Here is a 13,578-nt window from a genome sequence, read left to right as displayed (position 1 = left end):
CCCGCAGGCATGCCGCCAAAGGCCGCCTGACTGCCTCCCTCATGGCGACCGGCAGGCCGCCCCGGCACGCGCTTGGTGCACTGGTGCCTGGAGCTGCCCCTGTTTACTACACATCTCCTATGCTTAGTAAACTTAGTCAGCCAAATTCACAGTGCTTCCTGGTGCTACCACTGGAGCCAATGGAAATATGCCCAGATGCTATGGTGATGGCTGCTAAGGTAAAATCTTTAAAATAGGCTGATGAGCACTACTGAGCTCAAGATTATTATTTTGATTTATTTCTTAAAAGATGCTGCTAAGCTCTTTCGTACAACTTGACACTTGTTTCTAATAATCAGGTGGTAGATGGGGAAAATAGCTTTCTGCTTTAGATTGTCCTTTTCTCTGGGGGCTTTGATGCCACCCCCCACCTTCTGTGTTGGTATGAAGCTCAAATATGAACATAGGCATTTTTGTTCAAACAATGACAACTTCATCTTGTATAATATACAACACCTTAATTCCAAAACATCTGTGTACCAGCTTTACTGATGATACAGTAACTGTACAGCTCAGGGATTAGTGCCCTAATTGCTGCAAAGCCAGAAAAAAGAGCAGAAAAAAAAAATAGGTCTTACGAAAACAGTAGACATTGCTTGTAATTTATCTCCAGTGGACTAAGGTTGGTTATTTCTTTATTAAATATAGCAATTCTAAAAGAGGTGAAAAATGTGACTCTAAGATGGGGTCCAAAAACCTTGACAATTTTTTAATTATTTGAAGAAGCTGACTGTAGACACTTCTTTATTAAACACAAAATGAATAATTATTAAAATGAAGATGAGAAATACTGCCCCAGATTGAAGCCCCATTGATTTCAATGGGAGCTTTGTAAATTACCCCAGTAGGCTCAAGTTTTGGTCCAATGTACTTTTAAGTGGCCTGAGAGGCATCTTCCAAAAACAGGGTATATTTGTTTTTGGTAAGTGGCTTTTCCTCCAAATCATAACATTTAGAGGTTTTTTTTTTTTTTTTTTTTTTTTGTAAAATCCTAAATGAACAACCCCTTGAGAAGAACTAAAATTAACAAATGTATAAATTAACCGTCTTATGACAAACTGCAAACTTGTGGGGCTAGATCCTTCGCTGGTGTAAACTGCCAATGCACCATTTAAATTAAAGGATCCTCAACTTCAGTGGAGCTACAGTGCTTTGCAGCAGTGGAAGATCTGGCCAATGGGATCACTTTTTATATCCATCCCTAATATTTTCCCTTTTTAACTACAGAAGTGCATCTTCTGTCGGTTTTTCTAGTGTAATTGGCTCTCAAGCTTTTCTGATCTGCAGCCTCAAAATGGCCCAAAAAGTCATCCTGGGCCCCTTCATATCTCATATACTTTGAAATCACAAAAGATTTTGGTCACCGGAAGGAAAAAATGGGGACACTTTTTGGGTGGTAGGGGGTGGGATGACTAGTGCTGCTGGGAAGGGGCTTAAAGTCTAATGTAACCAGATGTCCTGCCGTGTTGCCAGGGCAGCACCATTACCATGGAGTTCTATAGAAGTGGAACTCTTCACTTCTATAGAAAACAAAGGGGCAATTTTCAAGGTTGGTACAGATCTGAAGACTGATAACTCCATTATTTCCTGTTCTAGAAACTACTATATGCTGGCTCTCTAGCAGAGAGAAATTCAACTGGGCCCACAGACCAATGGCAGTAATGGGATTTCAACAGAGTGCAGCAGGAAATTAGGAGACTATAGGGAGGGAGACACAAATATGTACAATACCAAAGAAGACTAAGCAGCCTGGCAAACAGGAGCTATGCAGTTGGCTTTCACACATTCATTTTGACCCCTTAAAATATTAAATGTAGCTCTCATTACTTTACTTCAGTGCCAGCACAGAGATGAAACTAAACAAGAAAGCCAGTTGTATCCTCCTTTTGTCTCTTTAATGTTTGCTTTGCAATTTCTGCGGGGCCTGCTCTCACTATCTGGAGGAGCAGTGCAACAAGGCGCATAAGCACTATCTCACCATAATTAGCTTCTCTCCTCAGGTGTGGGTGTCTTAAGCGTCCATCCTTTCTCAGGCTGCCAATAATGATTGTCACACAGGATAGAAACAGCACAAGTCCAATCACTACTCCAGCTACCAGGAGGGGGGAGACCAGCAAGCTGGTGTCATTGCCGTTTTCACTGTAGCCGGGAAACTCACCGATAGGGCTGCTCTGGTTCAAGTGAACTTCTGCACAGGAGAGAGAGGAGAGAGTGCATAAATGATGCTGAAAGGAACAGACTGCATTGATTAAAGCTGCTGCATAAGCAACAGATATCCAGAGCAACAAGTTACAAATAGATTTCAACTTGGACAGTTGTTTGTACAGATTACATCTTGCCCCTAATGATCTCCTTGTGAAATAGTTAATAATTTTTCAAAAGATCTTTGAAGAGTAAGCATGTCCTGGCTCCCAGCCAGTAAAACTTCCTGTGTAGCGATGCACATACTCGCTTCTAGCCTTTGAAGTATCTGTCATGTATTTGTACACCCCCCCCCTCCTGATTATTGCTTCATTATCTTCACAAGATTATAGTTATTTTCTTTCTGTCTGTCTGTTCTGGTAGCAAATAATACAAGTTCCAGTGATCTCTACAATGGAAATAACTGTCATGAATCTGAATAATTTGTCCGCCTGTGATACTTGGATAAACCTTTTTGGCTCGTCTGAGAGATGAGTTCTCTCTCAATATTGGTGGACATATAATAGAATATGGGCACTTGGTCAGCTGGTATGGTATGTTAAATATTAAAATAATTAATAAAATCAGCCAGCTAGCCTATTCTTTCTGCAGCAATTAATGGTAGTGCGCCTGTACTGCAGCATCTCTGCAGGCTCTTCTATGCTATAGTCTGTCTAACTTAGCAGTCCTGATTATCCAGTCATTAAGCATGTCCGTTTAACAGCACAAGGTTGTCTTCTCCTGCCCAATCTTCTGTATGGCTTCAAGGAACATGTCTAGGTAATAAAGTCACTCTTCATAGCACAAGTCCTACAGTAATACCCACCTCATTAACAAACAATGTTACATTATAATGATTACTTATACATATATTTTAAATGTAATGTTAAAGTAACTTTACAGTTTAAGGAAAATCTAAGTATTTAAACTATGGCAATGAATAGTGAAAGGAAGATAAATACCCTCATCATTCATACAGTTTCTAAAACAAATGTATAAGGAGCAGTTGGCTAGAAGCAATTGATGAATCTGTGGTCTTTGTTATGCTGGAGTTCAGACAAGATAGTCATAATGCCCCCTTTTGCCCTTAAATTCTATGAAATGCCTGAAGTACAAATACATCACATTGCACGATCAAAAACCAAACCAAAACCTCAAACTATTTTTTTTTTTTCCCTCCCTGGGAATTTCCTTTTTTTTTTTTTTTTTAAATTTCAGCCATGAACATGTTTATACAGATGTTATATAATAGGCATTAGCAGAGGTATTTATATGCTGAAAATAATTCAAATAAAATGTTCAATGTACCTAAACTTTACTTCTGTGAACTTCCCTAACCCAGTTCTCCATAGGTGCCTGTGAGGTTTAAAAGATCCACCAAGCCTCCTGGAGGACTTACAAACTTTGCATGGATTCCTACATACAATTGGATTTCAGCATATTAAGCTTTATGTACTAATTAGTCCCACTCTCCTTTCACTCCAAGCAGCTACTGCTCTCCTAGCCCATATGAAAGCTGGGGTCTCTGGGCCTCACTCTATCTCAGCAGATCTAATTCATGATATGGCAGGGACAGGTATAGAGCTTTCAAACACATTGGCCACCATCCTGGTGTAAACTGCAGAACTGAGACCCTAGGTTTGCTTTTGGCTGGGAAGTCAAACTGGCTAGAGGTCAAGTGAGGACTAACAATATTGGGTGAATATAAGTATTACGTTTATCGTTTGTCTTTACCAGTAACAAAAGCTTTCCAATACCATGAACAATTCTACTAAATAGTCATGCAGGGAGTTGCTCTTTGTTTTTTTTCCCCTAGTGTATTTTCTGAGTACTTCTTTCATTCTTATTTCATGTTGAAACTACTGTGTGACTCTGAAAACAGTGTAAATAAATGCATTTCTGGCTTTCCATGTTTATTATTTGAGAAACTTTTAATTTCTGAAATTTTTCAGGATGTATATTTACTTTAATGTTCTTAAAAAATTTCCAGATAGGATACAATTATTCTACATAGACTTTTATACCACGAGTGCTCCTCATCTCCCTGGGGGAGAAGTGTGTGCAGTGTTGTGGATATATTACTTACACACACACACACACACACACACACACACACACACACACACATATGTTTATGTACCAGAAGACGAGGTCAAAGAAATGTACCTTGCACTTAAGGCGGAAGTGGTGAGACTTGTGGTAACTTTTAGTTGCCGCAGGAGTTTGTTCCACAGTGTTGGCTACCCCTTGAGAAAGCTCTGTCTCTGGTACATTTCCTTCCTACTATGATTTTTCAATTAAAAAATGATTTCTCACCAAATATAGGAAAAGTTGTTTTAAAAAAAAACCTCTGCATCTTCCAACTCCATTTCTAGATTATTTACCTCCAACAGCACACCCAGAGACATAATTAACAGAAAAGTTGAATAAAACAACAAATCTGAAGAGCGAGAATGACTGCAATAGTTTTCAATGCAAATCTCATTCAGAGACAATCTAGGGAGACTGTACCAGAAGTTGAACCTTGGGTTCCCCTAGAGCTTCTACTGGTGTCCTGTGGATGGGCATGTGTTGAACAGAGTTGATATTCAAAGCACTGTGATACTTAAACAAAAAATGGAAAGTGTTAGAAATGATGGGCTTGGATAACGGGCATAGCACTTAACTTGATAGGGTCCTCTATTAAGTAAAGCTGTGGGGGGAAGTGGGACATAAAATAAAACTGTCAACATTTCAGGGACAAAGTTTTAAAGCTAGCTGCAGCAGGCATTTGTTTTCAGAGCCTATTACCCCATATTGCCTTGATCCGCAGAAAAAACCCCAGTTGACGGTAATGAGTTTTGGATCAGGCTGTCTCTGGGAAGGAGGGGCCATGCAGGGCTTTCTGGCTGCAGAAAGTGCAACTTACATTTTTGCAGGTGTACCCATTGGGACAAACTTTCAAAAATGGTACAGGCTGATGTGCACACTTAAAATTTGTGTATGCACCATTTCTATGTACCAATAGGCGATTCCCTTTCTGGCATATTCCCTTTCTGTAGTCATTCTTGCTAACAAAACTTTGCTCCTACAAATATTCCTGTAAAGCAAATAAAACGTGCTGGGTGAGTCCCGTAAAGGTGTATATGCACTTTTTATTGGAATGGATGTTAACAGATAATTTTCTGCAGTATTTATCCAATTCTTGCTACTGTATGATACTCTTAGTGTCTTGCAGCCACATTGAGCTTGCACAGAGGAGCAATACTACATGATGGCTTCACACCATCAGTGACTAAAGCTTGATGCTCCGTTTACTAGGGGGGAAAAAAACCCTTGGGAATTTGCGTGCAGTGTGTTAATTTTTAGCAGAACTTGGCTGACTGAGAATCTTCATGGGCATCTAAGACAGCTTTCCAAAAAACTTAACAGAGCTCTTACGAAGCCTTACTCTTTAGGATAATGAAACTTTTGGTATGCAAGTTGGTGCCTTAGTGTGTTTGTGTTTTTAATCCTATCCTAATTTTACACTAATGAAAACTCTTGGCTCACCACTTTCTCAGTATGTAACATGCATTTGGGTTTAGTTGAGGTTGTGGATGTTGCATTAGGAGCCAGTTCGTAAATATCACTTCTAAAGATGGGTGCACAGTGCAAAGTTTGGATCTGTTTCTGAACCACAGGCTCACTGTAAACAGAACCGGCTCTAGGCACCAGCAAACCAATCACGTGCTTGGGGCGGCACAATTTCAGGCTGGCATTCCGGGCGCTCTCGGAGGTGTGTGGTGTTTTTTTTTTTTTTTTTTTTTTTTTTTTGGGGGGGCAAAAAACCTAGAGCTGGGCCTGATTGTAAAGATAGGAGCCAGCTGCAAAGTTTGAATCCAGATTTGCACCAAACTTTCCTGAAGATTGAGATCTCACCTCTAGTAATTTCCATAGGCTACTGATTATATGAAAGCTTTACAGGCTAGCAATGATAAGAAGCTCACAGAAAATGAGGATTGATTTTTACAATGTAGCTTTCCTGCTATTACCTTTTCAGGTGGAATAAAGTAAAATCTAGCACATTCACTACACTAGAACAAAGATGTATAACTTTTCTTGAGTGATTTTTCCCCCCCCCCCCCCCCCCTGAAGCTCGTAAAATGTTAATGTTTTGATTGAAAATAAAATTTTGAAATTGTTTAAAAAAGCAGGAACTTTTTGTTAAACCAGCAGTACTTTGCAACATTTCCAACAAGCTGACGTAACGCTGCCAGACTCCGGTTGTTGGTGGGTGGGATCGAACCTGGGGCCTCTGAAGCTTAGTGCATGAGCCTCTACTGCAGTGGTTCTTAATCTGGGGTGCATGCACCCCTGGGTGTGTGAGATGCCCTTTCTGGGGGTGTGAAACATACTTGTGAGATAAGATTTTCATTACTCTTACACATCAAAACAAAGGCCAGAAACCACCTAAATGCGAGTGGTGACATGCGTGTGACTATTTCAAAAAAGTTCCTCGTTTTTTGAACATCATTGAACAAAAACAACAGCAGAAGTCACTGTGCCGGTAAACTTAAAAAAAAGTGTGTGATTTTTTTTCATATATTCTTAATTTTACTGCAAAATTAAAATAAATAGAATTATATATCTTTCATTCTATAGTTATGATCTATCTAGGTTTAAAGAACTGACCTACTTCAATGATTTTTGATAAGGGGTGCGATAACATATTTTGAGAACCAAAGGGGTGCAGGCTGCAGTAAAGGTTAAGAACCACTGCTCTCCTGTATGAGCTAAAAACCAACTGGCTGTTAACTAAGGCTGTAAAGCAGACTCATTTTATCTCTCTCTAAGTAAGTGTTCTCTGTGCCACTAGATGGGACAGAACACCACACCCAGAAGGTGTATGGATTACACTGGATTGCAATGACTTTGTTCTCCCTAATACACACTACCTAAATTCTTGCAGGATTGAATAGCAAAAATGAAAAGCATTTTCACAAGAGCCAAACCCTGGAAAGTCTCGCTCTGACAATCAGGCCAAGGTATATGCAGCCAGATTTGCACAAATGTTCTGCAAGCTTTCAAAGATGAAAGGAAGGTGTTAATGTAGTACCCACCATAATGACATGAGATTGAGTCTTGATGTGGCAACAGACAATACCAGGTAGACTGTCTGCCATTTGAAGCAGAACAGAATTAAAACCACACAGACATTGGCACATTGACCTCCAAATATTTATTTTAACCAATTAGCAAATGGGAATATGCCATTACTAAAGCAGAGATTCTACTGTCAGTTTGGCTAAAAGCAACTTACTATAATCAACTGCCAACCATTTAAGAGATCTTATAAAAGCAATGTTCTCTGATGGCAGAAATGAGAAGGTCAGGAGAGAGTTAGACTTGCAACTTGTCCTTGATGCCTTCGTTTTATCAGTCAATTGTTTCATAAGGCAAGTTTAATACTTTCACATTAGGTGTGGCACTGGTAATATTGATATTATACAGCAGGTTGGTGATAAAAAATGTCAGCCCTCTGAAGATGTTTCACATTTGAAAAACTGGCATAATGCACAGAGCTAGAATTAATTGTGCTAGAATTTCACTGAATGCTAGGCAAGTCCACAAGAATATGTCAAAGGCTTTTCATCAGATTGATTTTTTTCGTTTGTAATTGGTGCAGGATTCACAGTGAGATTAGATTTAAACTTCATGGCCAAGTCTTTGATCTATTTGCTTGTGCTTAACCAGTAAATAATAATGTGCCTGATTCTTTCCAGACCCTGAAAGAAGTGGACAGATTCTGCTTTCACTTATGCTGGTGTAAACCAGAAGTAACGCTAGTGAATTTGAATGAGATTGACACATGTCCTAGACCTACTTTCGCCCTTTTTGTTTACTTAGAAACCTACTGGAAGATCCAGAGGAAGGCCCCAGGTTAATACTGTTCTTATTTTTGGGAGTGAGTGGGTTACAGAATTTTGGATGACATGGATTAACTTTTGTGGACTTCCCAGGAGAGGCTTATGGGTGGGACTTTCAAAAGCACTCATTGTTGGCTTACCACTGCTCCCATTGAACTGAATGGGAATTTTACCATAGACTTCAAAACTGACTACGGTGAGCCGTTTTGAAAATCCTGCCCTATGTGACAGTCTATTCCCTTTCACATGCTCAGGATGAGTTTTAAACAAACCTGGCTCCTCATTGTAAATATGTACACATTAATCACTATCCTAGAGTAGTAAAAAGTACAAGGGAAAAGGCATACAAAGTCTTCTGATAAGGATATGGAAAAAATATGCAGAGTACTTAGCTGTGATCATTGGAAGGATCATGACCTAAGGATTTGCATTAGTTTAAGAATATAGGTAGAGTGGACTATTTTGAATATCCAAAAACTTCTATTCTTTCCTCTCGCATAATTTTCTTATCAGCTAAACAAGCTCAGAAGATTACTGCAAGTGAGAAATTTTATATTTCTATGTGTAACAGAAATGCTGCATCAGTAGATGCCTCCTGAGAGAGGGTTCTGACCAATTTTATGGAGGTGGAATTTATTCCAATAATTACAATAGCCAAATTAGAATATACAGCCTTTACAGAGCATTCTAATTTTGGTGTTGGGTCCCACCATCGTTATGCCTAACCGAACTGACCATTTCCTTTCACCAAAATATTTCACTTACCCTAATGGGTAACTGAAGAACACAAACCATTATTTGGGTGTACAATTTATTGACTATGGTGCAGAACTATTTCATAAACTGTGATGCTCTTTTTTTTTTTTTTTTTTTTTTTTAAATAACTGTAGATCTGGAAAAGTCTGAGCACTCTCTATATATCTATATGTGTGTGTGTTGGATTCTTTCTAAAAGAAAAATGGCTACTAGAATTACTATTAGCCCCAATAAGTTTTAATAGCTGCCCTCACTAGTAAAGAAAGTGTTTATCAAAGTAAAGGATGGGTTGGCATTGTACAACCTTTAGACATTATTTAGCTATACAAGCTATGGATCAGATTCCTATATCCTTACTCACGTTGCATAGCACTTTCGTCAATGAGTATCAGAATCTGGCCCTATTTTTGTTTATAGGAGTTTAAATCTCATTGGCAAGGAGTGGAAAAAGAAATCATTTCTGAACTTTACATTCCCATTTTGTACCCAAAGAAGCATTTCTTCTTGTTAGACAAAGAGCCCATTTATCTAGCACTCCCTCAGAGCTTTGAAGATGCCCAAGCTGTTCAAACTCTCATCCTTTTATCTCCTGTTACTCATATTCATGAATCTTCCCCCTTTTATATACATATTAATCTAGTTGAACCCAGTCTCTGGCAGAAGCACGATATATTACTGTTATTAAAAGGAATGAATTGCCCTTAGCCCAGCTTCTAAAACAATATGCAGTTGATAATCTTTCTTTTACAGTATTTTAAATTCTGAGCCTAATCCTCTAGACTATACTTCCTGAATAGCATTGAGTTCAATGGGAGCACTCAAGAGAGTGAGTGACAGAATGAGACCTCTTATTTCTGAAAATTAAGAATTTCTATTAACAATCTCAGAAAACAAAATATATTCGTACTACTCAGAGCAAAGAATAAAGTCAACCTTCTATATTTTTCTCTTACCAAATTCCTCTCAGTTGGTAATCTGCATATTTATGCATGGCAAAATAACTTACTTCCCCTTTCATAAATATTAGGAATATGGATACTTGCGTTGAACCCACAAATATCTGTAACCAAGTTCCTAGTTATTCCATTATGCTAAACTGTTTGTAAATGTTTTCATCCAGTTGTAGTTCTGTAGCTTGTAAATACTTCATTGTGAATATTCCATATTAGTCCTTCAAAATTTTGCACCTTGTTGGTTACATAAATCACATCAAATTACTTCTATTTGATAATGGGGCAAATTGCACATCCCAGCACAGGTTGTAATAGCCAAAATGTGCAAACTCCATACCAGGCAGCCAAGGGTTAATGAACGGCTCTGGGCTCAAGCAGCCTTACCTTGTCACATGTGTGAGCATGTCGAGCCTACAAGAAAGGCCTAACATGGGAAACTTGGCTCCGTTAGCTGCTGGCTGAGGAGCGGAACACACCTTCAAATTTCAGCTCCCAAAGAGGGTCGGGGACTGTTCCCCCGAGCACTGCCAGTCTGAGCCCCTTGGAGGGAAGGCGGGCCCAGGGCCGGCTCCAGGTACCAGCTTAAGAAGCAGGTGCTTAGGGCGGCCAAGGAAGAGGGGAGGCACCAGTGGCAATTTGGGGGCGCCAGGTCCCTCACTCCCTCTAGGCGCGAAGGACCTGCCGCTGAACTGCCGCCGCGCCGATCGTGGCTTTTTGCTTGGGGCGGCAGAAATGCTGGAGCCAGCCCTGGGCGGGCCACACTTGCTAGGAGTGATTCTTGTGAGGGTGTTGAACTGAACTACAAGTAGTTGGAGCCCTTTCAAAGCCAGAGGCCTGCTGTCAGCTTCTGCTTTTCTTTTCTTTCTTTGGCGATTGGGAGCAGCCTTTGATAGTCCCAGAAAGGATAGATTCCTATGGACTCAGACTGAGGACTGAATCTCCCACACCTGGCCTGTGCTGACAACTACCTGAGTGTGGGAGGATGCTGACATGGTGAGTACAGGGCTCCCTCACACCCTGAGGGGGCATTGTGGGAGATCAAGCCTATTACACAGCAAAATACACCATTTGACTATTCAAGCATTTGAGCTGGACTCTTTTTTTTTTGTGCTAGCAAAGCTCAGCCACTTTCAGAGCCACAGAAAACAAACCCGAAATGAGGGCCAATGCGGCAGACTCGGTGAAGCTTGCTTTAGAATGAGAATGAATATTGGTGGAAAATTGCCTATTCTAGACTCTAGACAGCAACATCTGTCTGCAAAACCTCTCTAATACCACAGCCCTTGCACCACTCCTAACAGACTGTTTATAATACACCCAACTCCATTCTGCTGGGGGAGATGCAACTCTTTTGGAAACTTTATCACGTGGTGCCATTTTCCCCTACCATGAATCTCTCTTTTGAAGAGAAACCTTTTTACACTGTTCCAGTTTACCTGAGGGAAGGAAATGCAGCTATTCTGGGTCACTTAGAATCTGATCCTAACCTGGTACACAGCATCTCTAGCACAGTATTGGACACTTACTTCCCAAGGCTTCAGTGGATGGTGAGGCTCCTCAGCACCTCACAGGATATAGCCCTTTAACAGGGCTTAAACTGGCTTTCCCCTTCTTGCAGTTCGTATTGTCATTGGGGCAGAATAGAGGCCACACTGAAATTATTTCCTGAATGCATGTCCACTTTAGAGTAACGTGTATCCAGAATTTGTGCTGAAGGGCATAATCTTTGTTTTATGTGGAACCTTAAAAGAAGATCGAGCCAACCCTATAGGCAATGAGTTGGTTGCCAAGTGGATAGGCAATGAGGAGAAAGGGAGAGTAGCTGGTCAAGATTTATGTAGTGTTGTGGTTTTCATGTTTACCTAACATGCACTAAGTCCTCTGTTCAAAACTAGGCAGAAACATGGCCTTTCCCTGCTGTGCAGGAATCCTCTTACTGCCAACGGCCTCTGCCTTGTCATCAGTTCCGCACACAAGAGGGCAGTGACATCACACGAGAGAGCGCCTTTATGTCAGCCTGGGCCAGCTGGAGGGGCTAGGCCAGTCACTGTCTAGAGACTTGTTCCTTGGCCTCCTCTGCCTTTGCAGGTTGGCATATAGAGGTGAGCGCTTCCTGCTGGCCTCCTTGGCATTTCTTCCCAGTGGAACAACTAAGGCAGGAATGGGGCCAGGAATGTAGGCAACAGCAGATCTTGCTTTACTGAGCTGGCTAGAATGTCTTCTTTCTGTGTGGCGTGACTGGGGGGAAAAAAGCCCCTGAAAAAGTAATGAGCACATCATAAAAACCATGACTGCCACAATTGTTGCCAATGTCAGTTAAGAAGGTAAAGGACTGAATGATCATGGAAAGCAAATCTCTTATCTTAGAGAGCTTCCCTGCTCAGAGTTAAAGCATATTGAGACAATACTGCATTGACACTGCCCATGCTGAATTTGTTTTGTGGATTGATAGAAAAGTTCATCCACTAGGACTATAAATCCAGCACTTTCCATGAGCTTTAAATATATTGAATAAACCCCTATAGGACTGAACATGGGTGGCATGTACAGTGGCATATTGTATAAACAATGTAAGTAGGTGCCATATTGAACACTAAGGTGCATCGTGTGTAAGCTATTCAAAGTATATTTCAAGAACCTCATTTTCTCTAGCTAGGATAAATTACTTTTTTTTAGGAATGAGACAGACCACTGAATATGCAGCCTTTTAATCAAGGGGAGAAGACTGACAGATGGTAAAGAAGGAATGATAGATAAGGCAAATTAGCAGAACTGATAAAGATTTTGTTGCTCCTGCTTTATGAGCAGTTCTTGTTCAGTGATTTAGTTCGGTCAAGAGTGACCAATTGGATTCTGTGTTCTCTGCTGGACTGTGAAATAAACCTCTGGCTACCGCAGCTATCAGACTGCTATCACGCTGTTTATTCCTATAGCTTCCATGCAGGAAACCACAAAATAAGCAGAGTAGGTGCATTACAAAAATAATCTCTGACACTTCAAACTGCAGCAAACTGGCTGTGTGCCAAGTAGCACTGTCGCAGGTGAAGTGATATGATTTAACTCATTCATGCAATGGCCACATCAGGGCTAGATCTTAAAAAAAAAATATGTCTGTTGATTTCCAAGACACTACACCTTGGATCAGAAAGAAAGACTGGTCTTGTCCATAAGGCCAGACATGCCAAGAGGTCTCCTGTCCAGCAGAGTCCATGGGCCCTCTGCTATACTAAGTGTAAATCCAGAGAGGCTTATATTTGATTTGACTATAATTGGCCTATTGTTTCACTTGTGTGCCAGAACAGGTTGCTAGTTAAATTTAAAATCCAAAATGGAGCTCTGGGGTGCATTTTTGTATTCAAGCAGAGGTTTTTAAACCGAGCTGGCAATTTAAAAAGACAAACCTTCTTAGTAATCTTTCAGATCTTGAATTGTAGTGAAAGCATTTAAAATATTTTCATGATATTTTGGAGTCATGTGTGATGGTGCCATTAGAGCAGTGGTTCTCAAACTAGGCTGCCGCTTGTTCAGGGAAAGCCCCTGGCAGGCCGGGCCGGTTTGTTTACCTGCTGCGTCTGCAGGTTCGGCTGATCGCGGCTCCCACTGGCCACGGTTCGCCGCTCCAGGCCAATGGCAGCTGCAGGAAGGGTGGCCAGAACGTCTCTCGGCCCGCACCGCTTCCTGCAGCTCCCATTGGTCTGGAGCAGTGAACCGTGGCCCTAGTTTGAGAACGACTGCATTAGAGGGCTCATAAGTTGCCTAAA

The 13,578-nt window shown here is 40.8% G+C and overlaps 1 protein-coding gene across 1 annotated transcript in view; it reads right to left on the bottom strand.

Annotated features, from left to right (window-relative positions):
* Positions 1 to 13,578, bottom strand: part of BEAN1 (brain expressed associated with NEDD4 1) — a 106,202-nt gene that overhangs the window by 29,061 nt on the left and 63,563 nt on the right. Inside the window, exon 4 of the mRNA XM_034788364.1 lies at positions 2,018 to 2,227. Within this exon, the coding sequence (XP_034644255.1) occupies positions 2,018 to 2,227 (210 nt within the window). The remainder of the gene's footprint in view (positions 1 to 2,017; positions 2,228 to 13,578) is intronic.

The sequence above is a fragment of the Trachemys scripta genome, chromosome 13 (assembly GCF_013100865.1).
Source record: "Trachemys scripta elegans isolate TJP31775 chromosome 13, CAS_Tse_1.0, whole genome shotgun sequence".
Taxonomy (NCBI): Eukaryota; Metazoa; Chordata; order Testudines; family Emydidae; genus Trachemys; species Trachemys scripta.
This window is presented reverse-complemented; position numbering and strand designations above follow the sequence as displayed.